This window comes from Mchenga conophoros, linkage group LG11 (assembly GCF_057382185.1).
Source record: "Mchenga conophoros isolate Kocher_MC1m ecotype Shallow Benthic linkage group LG11, M_conophoros_male_GT1.1, whole genome shotgun sequence".
NCBI classification, from domain to species: Eukaryota; Metazoa; Chordata; class Actinopteri; order Cichliformes; family Cichlidae; genus Mchenga; species Mchenga conophoros.
Window position 1 is genome coordinate 17,364,254 of NC_140536.1, and position 19,296 is coordinate 17,383,549.

The 19,296-nt window shown below is 39.9% G+C and overlaps 1 protein-coding gene across 4 annotated transcripts in view; it reads right to left on the reverse strand.

Annotated features, from left to right (window-relative positions):
• The window catches only part of col14a1a (collagen, type XIV, alpha 1a), a 161,131-nt gene that overhangs the window by 26,590 nt on the left and 115,245 nt on the right, over window positions 1-19,296 (reverse strand). For all 4 annotated transcript variants that reach the window (XM_085291188.1, XM_085291185.1, XM_085291187.1 and 1 more), the window contains 6 exons: window positions 19,097-19,174; window positions 17,438-17,524; window positions 12,541-12,594; window positions 9,577-9,672; window positions 9,082-9,135; window positions 125-178 (listed from right to left, as the gene is read on the reverse strand). In XM_085291188.1, coding sequence (XP_085147314.1) covers window positions 125-178; window positions 9,082-9,135; window positions 9,577-9,672; window positions 12,541-12,594; window positions 17,438-17,524; window positions 19,097-19,174 — 423 coding nt within the window. The remainder of the gene's footprint in view (window positions 1-124; window positions 179-9,081; window positions 9,136-9,576; window positions 9,673-12,540; window positions 12,595-17,437; window positions 17,525-19,096; window positions 19,175-19,296) is intronic.

A 19,296-nucleotide genomic window follows, 5' to 3' on the forward strand; every position in this document is an offset into this window, starting at 1 on the left:
CTATGTACTGTAGTTAACCAAATGCATGCAATAGACAGTACACTACACTCTACATTTCCAACAACCAACAAATCAGGCAGCGTAACACAAACCAGCAAAGCTGAACATCATGTCAGTATCTTACCCTTGATCCTGGGGGACCATCTCTACCAGGTGAGCCAGGACCTCCGGGAACTCCCTGAGAAAAACACAAACACAGGGGTTTGAATTACTGTGGCAATACAGACTGACTGAGGATTTATGCTTCAGTGAGAAAACTACGCCATAGCTACGTAGCAACCACTAACAAATCTGAAACCCTACGGTCCAAACTGATGCTAACCTGCCTAAAACCTTAACCACACGGCATGTCGCACAGCTTTTCAGCACTGTCAATGTCCAGCTACTTTTTTACACCAGGTTTTGAATTTACCAGTGACAACTTATTTCAATATAAGAAATAATAACAGCATTAATGTAAGAACTCACGAATGTCGGCATAATCATGGAGTGATTTTGTTAAAACTGTGGGAATGGATGTGAAGGAACGGACAAATAAATGGAAGAACTTGAGGAACACAGATGTCTGTCCCTGAAAAAAACTAATCACAACAAAGAGCAAGGGCCCAGGAGGGAAAGATGTTCCAGCTTTTTATTTGTTTCTATCAGCTGGTGTTAGGATTAAAATTATTTAAGCTGTTTTTTATATGCACATTGTGATGGGATCATTAAAGAGTTGGAGCTCCATGTTTTGAAGGTCGGAAGCTTCATTCAGTGCTATGACTGAATTGAAATATTGTGATTGACGTAGAGTCCAGAGGGTTTTTTCGCAGCATGCTTACACATCATAACTAGCTAACACTCAGGATGATATTTACTGGGCCAAGGGAGTCTGAACAGAATATCCCGAACTTAGATAATAAATAGAATCAGTAAGAGATTTATAATCAAGGCTACGCAGGGAGGTGTTTTCTTTTTCTGTTTCTGTTATTCCAGGAAGGAGCAGATACGAGGTCGGAGAGAAGACTCGTAGGGAAACAGCCAGACCACCACATCGCTTCCGGAAGAATACTTGTTTTTGTTGGGGTATAAAACTGCACGGCTCCATCCGGGGTCATACTTTCTGTGAAGACAGATGGCTGATTTCACAGAGAGGTCCAGTGCTGTAACTTGTAATTTCAACTGCTGAAGCGTATTAAATCTTTTTAAACAACAGACATTCTCCAGTACTTCCTGGAGACTGAACACGACACTTGCTCCATGCATAAATCAGACATGACATGACCGAACGGTAATTAACACATAATGCACAACGCAGATTCATAAATGCCAGTGACATCATTGGCAGCTTGTGTAGGTTGCATCATTGTCCATCAGCAGGAATCTCATCATAATTAGGAAAATGTATTTGTAGTATTTCCATGCAGTCATCTTGGTTGTTGCTGACCTGATATGAGCAGGAAACCAAAGGACTTAAATCAGCCTTCAAAATCAGATTTTCTTTAAAATTGTGAATTCATTTAATTTCTTTCTTCTTCTTCTTTTTGCACCATCGCAGCCCAGTGAATTTTTAAAAAGTGTTTTAGCTGCCGAATCACGTACAGTATATCAAGGAAAGTCTTTATCCATAAATGTCTCATAATAATTAAAATACGCACAGACGTGCTACTAAAGGTCAGAACAGCTGAGGATTTGCTATCTTGCTCAACAATGCTTTGACGGCAGTGGACATAAATCTGATTTATAAAAAGGACCAGCTTTTAACCCTCTGGGCACAGACAGTCTTCATATCAGCAGTCGACCCCGCCGCTCCATCTCCTGCCCCATTTCCCCTTCATCCGCCTCTCCGCAGGTCAATGCACACACAGCCAATTCCAAAATGCAGCCACGGACTGCGTGCTGAGGTGATTTATCTCCGCACTTCAGTATTAGTGGAGGGCTCATAAAACAGGACAGTTAACACTGTTAAAGGTTCTACAAATTACAGGACGGGGTCACGGAGGACAGGCCTCATATGATTAACGATGTGCCGCCGTTCAGATGTTGCCTGATGTGCACTCTCCCATGACATCTGCAATAATACCTCCCCTGCAACTTTCACTCAGATATCGACAAACTTCAAGAAACACGTGGAGCGGAGAGGCAAACCTCCACGTCTGCACAAAACACAAAGACTGATGAAACCATTGTTGACATTAAAGACGAAGTTAGTAAAGCGAACTGCAAAAGAAAAATAATTATAGCAAAAAAAATGTTATGAAAGTATCGTGGCTCTATGTAAAATGTAAATAAAAATAATAATTCAATAATTTAAACACTACATCCACAAACACTACATATTAAATGTTAAATAAAAAGTGCGCTGCATCACCTTTTCTTTCAAAAAAGCGATAAGACTAATTTCTCATTTATTTCTCGCTTTATAGTAAAATGATTTCAGCTGCTCGACACTTCTGAGTTTCTTTTATGGTAAATATGCCAAAATATGTGCGTGACACGTCCAGTTTAGCAGCTGTACTGTTTTACTATCACGCCCCCTCTGTCATAAGCTGTACATGTGTCCTGCGATCTCCTGCTTTCACAAGCCAAACCTTTCCTCAAAACTATATTATCTGGGTGGCAGCACAAGTTTAGCCTTTACAAAAGATAACTATACACATGTCACATGCATTGATGTAACCCGCCATACGCCATCAGAGAAATTTGCAGTCTAGATGGTCCACATCCTCTTTAGCTCGGAGGATGAGACATTCTTTACTTCAAGGAAGAATTCAACATTTTTAAACTTGAAACCACAGGACAGTTTTCCACTTTGCCTCAGTCTCTGAAATTAGCTCAGGCACAGTAACATTTCTAAATGTTATTTCAATACATTTTTTGCTCTGCATGATCGAGTTTCAGCTTGCATTTGTGGATAGTGATTAACTCTGTTCTCGGACAGGCTTTAGGATGTCCTCCTGACCACATGCAGTGATTTCCAGGACAGAACTGTGCTGTGTTTATAATACAACACTGTCTGAGGCCATGAAGATCACAGCTGTTTATTACTGGCTTTAATTTAATCTTTTAAAGATATCATATACTGTGCAAGATAAAATACTCAAACTGCAAATTTAGATTGCTCTGTTTTACTGATGGGGCACCGCCCTCCTCCGCCCTTATAATAATGCCACTATTTAACCCAATTAGCTCTGAGTTAATACACCATGTGGGGTTTTTTTTGTAGAGAACTAGAGAGTCTTTCTTTTTATTATTATTTTGCTTTTGTCTTGACTTTCCTTTGAAGGAGTTCCCTGTATAACATTCAAATTGAGCATACGTGTTGAAAACACATAAAATGTCAGTTTCAACATTAAATAGGCTGTTTTTGTATTATTACATTTAATATAGAGTTTAATTAATTTGGATATAATGGTATTGCATACTTATTCATATTTTCCATTGTCCCATTTAGTTTTTTTGGTTTCTTTTTTTGGAGAGCAGTTGAAGAAATCTTTCAGTCAAGTCAAACTTGGAACAGTTTTCTGAACTTCTCTACCTGTACCGATTTTTTTAAAACCACTTTTAAGAAAAAAAGCTTCAAGTTTCAGTTATAGTCTAACTATAAAATATTCAGTGTTTGATCATAAAATATTAAAATATTCTTTTGTTTCTTGATAAATGCTGCATAATTCACAACACCCTGAGAATAAAATGAACAGGCAGGCCAAAGAAATTAATAATTGGAGTGTGCGAGTGATTCTGATTCAATACATTAGCCTCGGGATTTACACACACACGGAAATGCACAGCTGTAAATTTCCATGGTGTCCGGCAGATAAAGGACTGAGATGAGGGGGTCATGTGGGGCAACCGTATATATCCGCACAAGATCAAGAATGAGACCAATTTGAAATTATTGCCTATACCAAAACAACCCGCATCCCTCTCTCAGACAAAACCAAAATTATTAGTCGATAACAAAACCTCACATGCGCGCGATAAACAAAATGAAAGCGAGAGATGAGAGAGACGGCTACGCACACAAACACACAGTCGCCGCTCTTCAATGCAGCTGCATTTTTCATTGTCAAATTGAAACAGAGGTGGAGGGGATGCTGACGACAAGGTTACATTGTATTTACTGCAGGAAGAAACAGAGCGAGGGCGAGAGGGAGAGAGAGAGACTGAGGTAATTGATGCTTTAGAGTTGTGATACTCTCTGTGGTCCCTCGTATATTACAACAGGGCCCTGGAAGCTACATTATTCCCCCACTGAGCCACACACACACCCATTCATATTCCTTGCTGTGACAAAACACATTATTACTCAGTAACATAGTGCAGCACAGGGCAGCACTGCCAGCTTTTATTAATAGGGCTATGCAGGCACAGAGATCGCTAGATAGTGCCGCATCGAGGACTGCTGAAGCTCTCCGTGAGCTCGTTGGGAGACTAGTTGTTCTCGCCTCCTGAGAGTGGCTAACGTTTCGCTGCGCTTCTGAAAATGAAACTAATAGAAACAAACATCTTTTGGGGGGACAAATAGAAAACATTTTCAAATTCTTTCAGAAAATGAAAATTTGCAATTTGTTGGGCATTGAAATGCAGGTGAATTAAAATTGTCACAATCAGCAGGGCTGGCTGCGTGTAGAGTGAAACGTGGACCCAAATGCAGACGAAACAAAACGTGAAATGTGACTTGAATAACCAAAAATGAGCCGTTTATTGAGCTGGCAAAATAACTGCAAACAAAAGGCAAAAGGCAAGACATGAGCCTAATGACAGGACAGGGGAAGTGAAACTAAATACAGTGAACCAAGAACACTCAACTCCTTCAAAATAAAACCGGAAACACTGAAACTAGACATGACAACACAAGTTTAACAGGCCTAACACGTGATGAACAATATAAGAACCCAAATACAGAAACCAAGGAAACAATAAATAATGACTGCCTTTAACCTCAACTAAAAGCTAAATAGGAATGACACATGAACTAATCACAAATCTAAAATGAGACAAATACAAAATGTACTCAGAGCGCTGGGTCGGAGACAATCCAGCACTCCCATTCAATCAAGCTTTATTATAAGTGCAAAATTAAAAAGAGTTCTTATGTTAAATATCCTGTTGTGTGCAAAGATGTCGAGTGCCATTAGCTTGACTACCCAGGCTTTACTTGACCACTGAGAATTATTAATTATTTAATCATTCTTACAGTACCGAACAAAATCGGCTGATTCAACTGTCGAAGGAAACCATTAGAAAACGACCGTCCAAACATGGAGCCTGTGTGCTCTGCAGATCAATGTACGAGTGTGACACGATCAGGGGGAAGATGGGAACAGTGACTGTAACAAATTGTGCTCAGCGATGTAAAAAAAATAAATAAAATATAAGACTGCTCCTTTCTTTTTGCTCTGTGCTGAAGCCATCTCTCAAAATCAAAACCTTGGCACTGTCAGCTCGAGTGCAGCTGTTGTAATGAATTTAAGTTTAACTTTTATCAAATTATTCTCTGAAACGTTCTTATTCAATTCAATTCAATTCAATTTTATTTATATAGCGCCAAATCACAACAAAAGTCGCCTCAAGGCGCTTCATAGATGCTTATCCCCGTAAACGTCTGGAGATATGGTTTGCAAAGACACAAGACAGAAGGCCTCTAGATGTTAGTCCATGTGCTAATAAATGACACTCATATATTATATCAATACTCCATCTCAAATGCGTTGAAACACATTTTCTTTTCTTCAACCAAAGCTGATGCATCCAGATAAATACTACACGCCTGAAAGGGTTCTTGGCTACGGAGCCCCCCAGGGGACATGGGAGAGAAAAAAAATTACGGAGGAAAAAAAAAAAAATTAGGGAGAAAAAAAAATTAAGACGGACTTTTGCGAGATCTCGCAAAAGTATTGCGAGCGCTCGCAAAAGTTTTAGCCGCATTCTTCAGAGGCCGCCAGCTCGAAACCGACCGGGAGGTCGAGGCACGATGTGCCGGGAAAGCGGTGTTCCTCCCGGCTGTAGTAGGTCTCGACTTCCCGTTAGCTTCGAGCTAGTGGCCGCCAGCTCGAAGCCGACCGGGAGGTCGAGGCACGATGTGCCGGGAAAGCGGTGTTCCTCTCGGCTGTAGTAGGTCTCGACCTCCCGTTAGCTTCGAGCTAGTGGGCGTCAGATCTCCAAAAACGTCGGAGCACTTTTGCAAATATGTGATGTCTTGTAAACCGAGCAGGTATCTGACGTTTACACAACTACATTCACGCCTCAAAATATCTTAAAAGTGTATTTTGTGACCCAGAAAGAGTAATATTACAACTAAGTAGCTGCCGCCATTGTTGGAGTTTTGCGAGATCTCGCAATACTTTTGCGAGCGCTCGCAATACTTTTGCGAGATCTCGCAAAAGTCCGTCTTAATTTTTTTTTTTCTCCCAAATTTTTTTTTTCCTCCCTAATTTTTTTTTTCCCTCCGTAATTTTTTTTTCTCCCATGTCCCCTGGGGGGCTCCGTACTTGGCCACTTCAAATGTCAATGGATTTTCTCAGTCTCCCAGTCAGAAGCCTGCAGGCGTTATCTGTGTTCTTGTTCCAGTTCATAAGTTTAAAAACTAACCATTTCTACAACAGGCGGGCCTGCACAGAGCGGCGAGGATAGTGCTGCGTCAGGAGCTGCTTTAGCTCAGTGCGAACAAGTGTGAGGAAGTGAGACAGAACTTTTACGCCTTCCGTTTTCTTTGCTTTCAAACAAAGTAAATTCAGCAAACCTTCGTTCACTGAAATGCATGCACATCACCAGGTATTATTTTATTTATCAGCTAAAAACAGAAAAACAAACTTGAAAAAATTAGAAAAACGGTCTGTCAAGAAGCACTTCTACAACAGTGAAAGTCTCTGCAGACTCCTACAGGTAAGTGATTCATTTAATATTTAACCAGTCTAGCTGCAAAACAGCAGAGATTCAGACTCCAGCTCAGCTTACACACCCATTACTCACCCTCACAGTTGTTTTCACTTAATTAGCCTGATTAGCTCTGTTTTCAGGAGTGGTGCGTGTATATTACCTTTGCTGGGGAAATAAATCTGTTTACATAGTCACATTCTTAAGACTTATTTCCCTTTGGAGGCTAAATACCAAAGTCTTTATACCATAGCATTAAATTTTATGGTGCAAACTTGATCCAAGGTTGTAGTAGGGTGAGGTTTTTTTGGGGGGGCAGTAAAAGTAATGTCCTCTGAAGTGATGGAGACATTGTATATTAGTGGTTTGGGCCTATGACCTTCCACAATGACCTAACCTGAATCTGATTAAATAGAGATTTATTATAATACAGATACATTAAAAGAAGCACAAAAGTGACATATTCTTCCTTGAAAAATAAGCGTCTCCTGGTACACAGCTACTGAAACAATGACTGTGTCTTTGCTGATGTCCAGGGCTCCCAGTAGAACACCATTAAATTAATTCAGTATTACTTTGGATTGGTTCAGTGCAGAATAATCGAGACGCCTGTGATGATTATTCACATCTCACTGATTCCATTAGACTGCATCATGACCATGTGCATGTGTAGACTGCTAAAACACACCCCCACACACTAAAACCCACCAACCACTAGCATTAAGACCAGATCCTTCCAGTCCTGTAATTTGGATCTGACATGTTATTCCAGCCCATCCCACAGATGCTCAGCCTGACTGAGATCAGGGAAATAAGGTGGCCAAGTCGACACCCTACAGCTGTCAGGGTGTACCTCTGTAATGAAACTGGGGGTTATGTGTTTAGGTACAAGCAAAAGTAACATCCAGATAAAGTTTTCCAGCAGAATATTGCCCAGAGCCTCAAGCCATGCCTCGTCTACATGATGTCATCAGACCAGGCTAACCTTTTTTCCTTTGGACCACATTTGGCAGGTATTAAACCGGAAACACCCACAAGAGCAGCAAGTTCAGCCCTTGCCGTTACCCTGGCCCATGCACTGACCTCCTTGAGTTGCTGCTGTTCCCTGCCACACACTGTCCCATATAGTAATTTATAAGATCTGTTATTTATATTTAGTTATTTCAGTACTTAGGTTTACATTTATTTGAGTATTTATTAAATTTATTTCAGCTGTTTTACCTATTGTTCAGTAGAATGCTGCGTATACTGAGGCTTACTGTAAAGCACTGTTTCATTTGTATCATGTCACATATTTCAATGACAATTAAAGCTGAGTCTGAGGAAACGTTGCTGAGATCTTCACACTTGGACATTTATCTTTGTTTCAAAACATCACCTTCAAGAGCTGCTATAATGTGTCCACCTCCCTGAAGAAGGCCACTGTAACAAGTGAATCAGAGTTAATCACACTTCTCTCCCCCCTCCCTTCTCTCCCGCTCATTTACATAGTGTAATTATGAAATGATCAGGAGCAACACAACAACTGTGTCTACAACTGATCAAATGAAGCCACAGTAGTTCTAAACAAACCAATAATTTGCCCTGTCAGCACTGGCCTGGCAAACATGTCACCAATATTGGCTACACAGGAAAGTCATTTTGGATTTTTTTCAGTCCAGTGCATTTTATCTATCACATTAGATATGTACTGGTGAGCTAATCATTTTGGTAAAACATTTTATTTATCCCTAACTAAGTTATCTGCTAAAGTTAATCAGAAATAACACACCGAGTCCATGTCAGCCTTAGTAAGAACGGCCGAAAGTATCAAGGAAACAAGAAAAATAATTGTAAAAAATCAAATGAAAACACAGAAATATGCTTTTATAGAGTAACACGTCTCACTTCTGTGAGCATACAGGTCCTTTTATTAGATGTAGGATTCATTTCAATTCTGCACACACACACACACACACACACACACACACACACACACACACACACACACACACACACACACACACACACACACACAGCTGGGTATACTTAGTAGTACTTAGCTCCTATAAGTAAGACAGAAACACAGGAGGAAAACATTGTATTTCAGGCAGGGTGGAAAGTAATTCCCTCTCCGTGTTGTACTTTGTAATGTAGGGAATCAGACAGTAAATGTAGGGCATCAGTAAACACACTTTACTGCTATGTTTTACAACAGTGACCATTTTTGGGAAATGTTCTTACCATTGGTCCGGAAGGGCCGATCTCTCCTCTCTCTCCTTTCTCCCCAAGAGCTCCCTGTAAAACAAACAATGTCACTGCGGCTGGGCTGGACTCGTGGGCCTCGTGATAGCCACGGACTGGAAAAGCCAACATCAGTTATCTTAATAAGATGCCGGGCCATTTCTTTGGGCAAGATCCGAGAAATGTCTGGAAGTCTATTTGAGGCATATGTCAACATTTGTCAGTTCACAATGGCAGGTGGTAGACAGCTTAATATCAAGTGCAGTCATAATTGCACACATTTCTGAACTTGCTGAAGAAAGATGGGAACAAACTGCAAAAAGCACACGTCCAGTGACCGGTTATCATAATTCAGTGAAAGTGCTGCTTGAGAATGACAAAACTTTATATGTTACTTGATCCCAAAGTTTTATTTTTGTTATTACAGGAAGTTGTGCGAGTTTCAACGCTAAAGCAATTGTGGAAAAATCCACCTTTACGCCAGTAAAGTCTTACCGGAGGCCCCTGAATGGAGAGTCCGTTGGGTCCTTGAGGACCAGGTTGCCCTGGGGGTCCAGAAGGGCCAACTTCTCCTACGGGCCCTTGAGGTCCCTGTGAAAAACACCACGTGGAACCAAAGTAGCAACTTTAAGTTACATATAGTAACACAGATTGGTGAGAAAGATAAACCCTGTGGTTCTTTAGTCTGACCCCCTGAGGATAAAAATGTTTTTGTGACCTCCTCACTCTCCAGAATCTGGAATGGCAAAATTTAAGAGTGCAGAACACGACTGCATAGTCAGCAATAAAAAATGTCATTTAAAGGCACGACAGCCTTTTACATCAATTTAACCGTCGGTAGCACCTCCTGATGTGAGACTCTCTGTTGGAGAGATAAAGGAACTGGCCTGAACCGGGCTCAGAGGCTCATTTTCATAAACAAGGCTAAAAAGAGCGTGAGAGCTTTATAGCTTTACTAAATATAAAAACGGACACGATCGCTGCTTCTGTTCAGATCGTTCTACACATTTTTGATCAATTTAATCTCCAAAGAATGTTTAAGAGACTTTTTGTGCCAATTCAGCATGATGTCCATAAGGTTTAGATGGTTGCCATCCATCTGAAGTCAGGTCTTTGCAGCTCATTTCATTGGTGTATGTGGATTACAAACCGAGTTCACAAACAGGAGACAGAAAAGAGAAATTCCTACAAACCACGACTGATTTGCAGTATTTGTGGCTTGTTGGCCGAGCGGCAGCAGTAGCCAAAGTAATCGTTGCTCCAGCTGTATTTATTATTTTAAAGTTCAGCCTTAGAGGTTGTTGGGTCAGGGCTGCCTTATCCATGCACATGATCAAAATAAAGCATGGATCAGATATACATGAGTGGAAAGGAAATAAAAACAAACAGAGAGAAATGTTGTTGTTTTTTATCTCATATTTAACTTAATATTATTCTCATAAAAATATTGCACCAAAGTAAATCACTTTAAGGTTTATTTTGCAAAAAGAATAATTTATTTTGCGTTTTATCCACCGTTATCCTGTAATATGTAATTCACTAAAATGAATTAGTAGCACTGAATAAAGATGAGTTCAGGGAGGAGCATACTGATGACACAGATGTACGAATGGTGTAAGACTGATCGAGCAGGAATACGGTACTGTGGGAAAGTCTTCATCCACCAATCATTTCTTTATATTTTGCCAGAAAAACAGGGAAAAAGTGCAATAAGTTATTGAAACACATGCAAACATACATGTAAATACAGTATAGAAGGCAAAACTAGAGTTTGTAAAAATTCCTCTGAAAAAATAGCCCGCTCTCACTACCGAGGCCTAATATAATTTTGATTGGTCAAGTCCCACGGCGTTCCTAAGGAACGCGAAAGGTGACCGTCTGCGTATGCTACGTGCCGGGTTATGGATGAACTCCAGTAGAATGATCCTGTTGTAATACATGTTCCAGCCATGTACTCCAGCCCTAACCTTATCCCTAACCTTAACCAGCACTTAACAGCTCTCTAAGTCTCTAAGTCTAAACTTTAATAGTGTTTTCCAAAGTGATTTAAGTAAAATGAATGTACATGTGTGGATTCATTCCAAATGGTTCTCATGTTTCCTCATTTTTTCCGATCTCGTAATCTAGGGATGTGTTGGGTGCCCGGAAGTGTAACATATTGACGATTTGTCACCTAGCGTAAAATGTTATGCTTTGGGAGTGAGAATGTGTTGTGAAAAAATAGCACTTCAGTCTGGCTCCTTGGAAACAAAATCTGAAGAAATAAGGGGTGAATCGAGACCTTTGCACAGCACTGTATATTAATATCCTCTACTGTGTGTGTGTGTGTGTGTGTGTGCCTGCAGTACAGAAATCCACATCTCTCTTCATAGCTAACACAATGGACTACTTGCACTAGGTAGTCCATTGCACCCATGAAACACATGTATGTATGGTATGTTGTTTGGGTTTTTTTTTTGTGGGACACTTCATGTGTCGCACTTGACGTGCTGTCGCTGAGGTAAAAAAGTGGGACATATGGTTGCGATATACAACCTTATTTCCCTGACTGACAGTAGTGTGGTTTTCAACACAAGCTGCAGCACCAATGTCGCCTCCTTCAAAGAAGAAAAAGCGTCAGAACTTTTTTCTAAGATTAAATTTCACTCATGGGAGTTTTTGTTCAGAGAAATTTCCACCAGGATCAGGATCTGTAGCGACTGCTGCAGCTGGATGTTTAGTAAAAGTTTGGAACAGACGACCATACCAAAACCAGAGCAGATCCAAACATTACAGTCAGTCAGGATGGCTGCGAGTGGAGGTAAACTAGACAAGTGAGATATACCCTTGCAAATATCAGCTTCCTTTAAACTACGGGTATGTAACCTGAATGCTGTTGAAACTCTTTCAAAGTCCGATATTTTACACTTTCATCACTGAATGTGTCATTAAACAGAAGGCAATGGTTGCTTTGTTCTTGGACCCACTGGTGTGGACCACCACGTGCAGAATACCACACAAAAATAAACAAATGATCCGGGCATCCATTTAAATTTATTACACTGTGAGAGACAAACTCACTGGCTTTTGCAAACTGATCCACCTTCATTTCGTTCATGCAGACTTCAGTCTGACTGAACTGTGACAGGTGAAATCATAAGGCTCTACTAAAGGGGTCAGATGTCATCCAAGAAACATATTTCAAAGTTCAAGGCTCAATTTATCCCTCTGTAAAAATCACAGAAATTATGCCCATTTATGCTGGCTGCCGTACTCGCAGCCATTTCCCACCTGCTCCTTGCCACAACACACCAAAATTTCGTCTGGCAAAATCCAGTCTCAACATTATTTTTAACTCATGCAGCAATTCTGCTTTCCCACTGTGGAACATTTTTCATGCCTTAACCGTGTGAAATACAGTAAATGTTCAAGACTGTAGCAGGACAATAGTGTCCCAGAATTTAAGAGCATTTTACAAACCGTCACTCCTGGCTCGCCTCTGTCTCCTCTGGCTCCTCGTATGCCTGGACCACCCTGAAACAAACACCAGAGACACACGGTAATAACAGAAATAAGAAAAAAACATGGGCTGTAAGACTGTAAATGTATCAAGACTTCCACTAAAACATGGAAACTGGGGTTTATGTTTAAAAATATGCTAAACGTAGAACGCCACGTGTCTTTCATATGAATGGATTGTGAGGCTCATGGAGAGAAGCCAGCGCTGATCATAATGCTGTAAACTGCTCCTGTGAGCTCTACACTTTATTACGCTGCATCTGTGACTAACAGCGAGAATCTAAAGCCATAAACCTCGGGCTGACCCTTCTCGAGGTTTATCCAGGGACAGGCAACACACATCTGCTAATCATTGGCCCATTTGGGATATATCCCCTTCCTGTGTTTTCTTAACTAGGTCTGCCTTGGGAAGCTGGGGGCAACTAGGTAGTTCCTGAAGTATTTAACCAGACGAGACAAGGGTGGGAGGAATATGAGAAGAGACATGCAGATGTGGTAAAAACAAGAGGTCATTTTCTTTTCGATAATTTCTATCAATTGGAAGTCAACACCAATCAGTTTGCTTTAATTGGTAGACGTAGGATATATTGTCTCTTTTAGATGTAGTCAGTGCTCTCTGCAGGGATTCCTTATGTGTGTGCTGGTCTTGGATTATGTACTTAAACGTAAAGTGACAGAATTTACAGGCTCAATTAGTTAACAAAACCATAATCAAAGTTTAATAAAGGCGAATGTAACAGCAGATCAAGTTAACCAAATCAAAAGGGTTTTTTCCAGTGTGTTTTTAGTTTTCGATGTGGAGGAATACTCATTGTTAGACAGCCAAAGGTTTGCTCCTGGGCCACAACTCTATTAACAAAAAAACCTACAGATGACAGCCAATATCCCAACATGAAACTTTGAACTGGCACATTCATTTTGTCAGGTAGGACAGGAATGATGACAATGACCAATGACCCCTAGAATTATTTTGAAATACTTTGAATCAATGGTGAAATGGGCCTATGACGACTGTGTCTTTGTAAAATCACATCAGGGGAAAAGTAGTACTTAAAATGACTGGGCCTGTTCATCAGTTCAAAAATGTATTTCTGTTGTTTTAATGGATTCTTCTAAACAATCAGAGCACTTGCTGGAGGCACGGAAAAACCTGCAGAGAAACTGAAATGAGCTTCCAACAGTAACAGCACATGTAATTACATTTGGATTTTTCCACGAGACTTTAATGAATGTGGAAAAAACGGAGCAATTATTGTTCAACTTAGCAATTTTATGCCGAAGGGAAATTTACATTTTTTAAATAATGCTTGGATCTCAAACAGCATGGGCACTATTCATTTTGAACAAACAGACATGGCAGGTTGAGCATGTCTTGCTTTCCTTATTTTAGATTGATTGTTGACTGACGTTCAGCGTTAAGTTGAGTCTGTGCCAAATCAGATGGCACAGATTGCAGTTCAGCTCAGCCAATCAATAGTATTTGAAATGCTGAAATGTGAAGAGGTCTGCTGCTGCGTGAGGCAGGAAAAGACGTACATCTGGCAGTGAATGCAAACATAAAAATTACTCTGAGGAAGAAAGGCTCAGCGTTGTTGTGAGTGATTACGTCCATAGTCTGCACACTGGAAAAATACAGCAGACAAAAGTGCATTTTCTGCTTATTACAAAAACTTTCTTTCTGCTATTACAGTTTCTTATTTGGCTCCTTGTTTTTGTTTTCATGACATTACTGAAATTACCCATTTAATATTTTTCTACAATTATCCCAGTGTGCAAAATATTCAACTTCTAGGTGACCACTTTTAATCGCTAGCTAATTGCAATGGTTATTTGATGGTAGTCAACCTGTTTCTAACGACTGTGGTCCAACTTGGACTTATTACAGTCACTCTCAGACAGATTAGCAAAGTCTTGCAAATAATTAGCATCTAATTTATAAACACAGACTGATACAATCAGGGGCGATCGTGGCTCAAGAGTTGGGCGTTCGTCTTGTAATCGGAAGGTTGCCGGTTCGAGCCCCGGCTTGGACAGTCTCGGTCGTTGTGTCCTTGGGCAAGACACTTCACCCGTTGCCTACTGGTGATGGTCAGTGTCCGGCAGCCTCGCCTCTGTCAGTGCGCCCCAGGGCGGCTGTGGCTACACTGTAGCTTACCATCACCAGTGTGTGAATGGGTGGATGATTGTGTATAGTGTAAAGCACTTTGGGGTCCTTAGGACCCAGTAAAGCGCTTTACCATTTACAATCTACAGGCTCACTTGAAATCAGTCTAAGTAAGTCTGCCAGGATATGCAACATCTCTGCAAGAAGTCTAATTGCAAGAGAAGATTCGACTGGACTGGTTACCCACTGCCTGTATTCTGGTTTATAGCCCCAGTACAGTTGTGGTCAGAAGTTTACATCCACTCATTGTTGAGGATGAATGTCACAGTAATTTTAGTTTTTTAAGGAACTGTTCTTTTTACAGGGTGGAATGCACAGCATACATCTTTAATGAAATGCAATGAAATCACCATCCTGCAGCAACTACGTCACTATTTGAGGAGGAATTTCGGAACTTCTATTTCAAGTGTAAGAGGCTGTGGCTGGACTCTGAATGTAAGTAGTTACAGTGTTAATAATATGTTTAGTGTAAATGTATGTGTATGTAGATGGCAACAGATTTACGATGTTCACCAATTTAGACTAAATGTAACTGCCTACTTGATCCCATTTAATCGCAAACTGATGGCTGACAAACGCCATCTTACCACCTTTTTATTGCCATCTTTGTACCAAAGTCCCGTTTGGTGCTCGCTTGCTTTAGTAAGAAGCAACCGAGTGCCAGTGATTGCAGACCTGTTCCCCATCTTTAATGCAACCATTTCAAATGCAACTAGATTGCAAATTCATTTCACACAGTTGCATTAATTTTAGTTGAACTGTAATCTTCAACTACTGTGTCCCCCCCAATGTGACTGTAGTATTAGACGCTGTATCAGGTATCCATCTACCTGATACACGTTTATTTTACAGCTTTATTTGATTGAGCTTAACACCCCCCCCCCCCCTTTTTTTTTGAGAGAACAAAGTGTTAGCACTGCAACAACAGAAGAGTAAATCTGTTTTCACATACACGTGAACCGACCGTTATATCGTTTTTAACAAGGGGAGTTGTGATAATTTTTCATCCTTTCTCTAAATCCCAGTGACTACAGTGTGTAGTTTTAGCACAAAAGCAGCTATGATTTCGCCATCACGCCATTCATCTATTCCCATATCCTGCAGTTAAAATGTGATTTAAGAAGCCCATTCAATGTGGGCGAGAGTAACAGACACAGACAGAGCGACAGAAACAGTTACAGAGAGGCATAAAACGACAATAAAATGAGAGAAAGAGCCCCAAGCAGGAGGAGGAGGTAAAATAAATAAAACAGAGAAAAACAATGAAAAGTGAGAAGCTAAGGTATTTTCTATGCTATATTAATCTCTGGAAAACAGAAGAAGCAAAAGAGACTGTATATAGAAAACATGAAAGAAACACAGAGAACAATATGTAATCCTAAATATTACATGAGAAATTTCAATTCTTTGGTAGTTTCCCCATAAAATGTGAATATTTTATACAACATAGAGCTTTCCTCTGTTATAGAACTGGAGGTTTAACAAATCCAGAGGGAGAGAGCTGTGACCTGTGGATATAACCCTACCAATGAGAAAGCAGATCTGGCTCGTTGGACAAGGAAAAAAACATAGGGGGGAATTTTACTTGGCTGTGATAAATGGAGTCGCCCAATAATTACTTTCTCAAACTATACCAGTGTGGATCTACACCCCTCTCCTGCTCCGCTACCCAAAGGTGCCGACAAAGACAAAGAGAGAGAACTTAAGGAGCGATAGCGCAAATGAAAGTGGTGAAGAGAGAAAAAGAAGAATTTAGATAAAAAGTCTCGGGCTGCAAATTAGCTCATTTAGTCGCTCTCATCTCCCGACCTCATTCTGGTACAATCTGCGATTGCGTGAGAGGAATACAACTGTTTGGCATGTACACCCCAACTCTTTCTAACATTCAGCCACCCCAGAGAAAATGCCTCTAAGAAATGGAAAAGTGTCTTCAGGCATTAATTGATGAAAAGAAAAAAGACTTGTTATTGTGTATATGTCACAAAACACAGGGTAGACTCTAAAAGCACTTTTATCTACCCTTTGATATCATGTCCTTTTGTGTTGCTGGATATATTCACCCTGTTCCATCTAGAGTTTATTCACACTGTGATATATTACATATTTAGATGTCTTTTGCTCTGGTCTTTGTGATTTTGTCATAAACTATAGTTAGACTAAGCTTCTGTATTTGAACTGTGAAGCAGGAGGTAACAAATTTGATTGCAAAAGTATGATTATGCAGAAATCAATTAACCTTTCCTGGTAAATTTAAGGTCTCAGTCCCAAAATTAACATCTTGCTGAATAGAAGTTCTATGTGGAGTAAAATCGACAATAACTTTAAGACTGGTCTTGAGAAAAGCACTGACCGTAACTAAAATTAATTCAGTCGAAGTATGTTCACATTGAAAATGTTGGATTGACTTTGACATTACGAGCAGTGTCCACTAATGACCATCCAAACACTTTTTCTTTACTTCTGTAGAATTTTCTAGTTGATGAGAGTCTTGAGAGACTAGATGAAGCGAATGAGTAACTGATCTAAAGAAAGAGTTCAGTTGAGTTTCTAACAACACAAAGAAGGATAAAAAGCACAGAGAGCAGAGGAAACTTTTAAAGGATTGCCACATCGGAGTGATTTGTTCATAAAAGGCAGAGTATGAGTGTTTAAGTAACTACATTAAAGAGTAAATGTGTATAAATATCGTCTTACAGGTGGTCCAGATGGTCCTGGAGGTCCTTTACTGTCCTGAGAGCAGGTACAGGCATGAGGCATGGGAGGGCACTGCTCTTCAACTCTCTGAAAAGACAGTTCACAGAATGTGTGTGCAGTCTCTTTGGTCAATATTCAGGTCAGGCTTGAGCTGCACTAAAAACACACATAAACAGGCTTAGACTTTGCCGGAAAAAAACAGATAACACTTGTAATACATGCTATCGTTGGCCAGTTTGTCTTAGGTGTTTGGATCCGTGTTAAATTTACAGCCCAGTAAAACTAATATTTTTCATATTCCACAAATCTCATATCATACTTTGGAGTTCTTTGGACAAACCAGCTAAAATTGCATCTTTTTCTAACAGAAAAACATATCTTTCCTCTTAAAAAAGTCAAAAACAATGTATTTTCAGTTTAAATGCAGCATAAACTCTTTTCTTTATTATTGCTACACAACTGCATAATTATTTACAAACTGTAAATGCAAACAATGTCCTTACAAAGTGCATTTAAATAAAGTTATTTTCAAAAATATACTTCAATACGACGGAGTAATCAATACTTTTTTGCATGCCTACTTTTTCATTGAGTAATCTGTACTTTTGAATGTGTATGTAATGAGTATGGAGCATATTTGAAAATGCAAACACTCAAAAAAATCAGTAAAAAAAAAAATCATGAATTTAGTAGTCTTGGGATTTTCATTTCATTCTTCTTGTGTATAGAGGAGCCCGCTTACGTAAGGACATTACGTTCGCTAAACCATACCTGTCTTTAGAAATACAAAATAAGCTCAAAACGCTGGGTCCTAGCCCCAGCACACATTTTAATTGCCAGCTAACCACTAGCACTGAAGGCTACATGACCCATGTGAAGACCCGAATTCTGAACCCCTGCCGACAGACTCCGACTTACTCAAGGGCTCTGCTAAAAACAGGCCTTTGTTGCAAGGTAGTTACTAGGCAACATGGTGATATCATAATATCTACTTACCTGCCAAGTTTGGCTGCTCAACTCCTGATCATGTAGGGGGAGTTGGCAGCCAAAGAAACACATTGTGTGCATTACAGTAAGAGTTGACTTTTTTGTGTTAGCTGTGCAACTTAGCTTAAAAACATCACACTGAAAATAAACAAGTCAATGCAGTTCATCACCTTGAATTTATTTAATTTTTGAATGTATTTAATTTTTCAGACATTGCGAGTTTCCGCACTCATGACAGTAACTGCCATGCATTTTATTACCCAGTGATGTGTTGATAACACTCAGGCCTCGGAGAAATTGGTTAGTACGTTGAGACATTGCATTTTGAACCCTATTGTACAGGTGTGCAATTAATAAGGATCTTAGTGTTTGCTCAGTAGATTACATTTTATGCCTGGGGCGTTAATTGATTGGTGCTACCATAAAGGCAGACACACACTTTTTGTGACTTTTTGTATATGCATAATACGCAACTGGTCTCATTAAGAGAATTTCTTTCACATTAAACTAAATTAATTGAATGAGCATTTTGGCTTTGCTTGGAACCATACTTATCACTTTATTTATATGGAGTTTTAATATTCTGTGAATAATGCACAGAAGAAGAGAGATCAGGTACGTACCAAATTATCTCATAGAGTAGGTTTAAGTAGAGGGAGAAATGTTACTTACCAATGCTGGCAGCTCACAACACTTATCTCTGCTGGCCCAGGAAGTACTGCAGATAATGTCAAACATCTGGAGCTGGAACTGTAAACACATGTGCATGTATGAGTACATATGGATATACACATAACCTCTGCATTAATACTGCAGTTGCGATGTACATTAGGTAAATAAAATGCTGAATTAAAAGAAAAGTTGCATTAGAA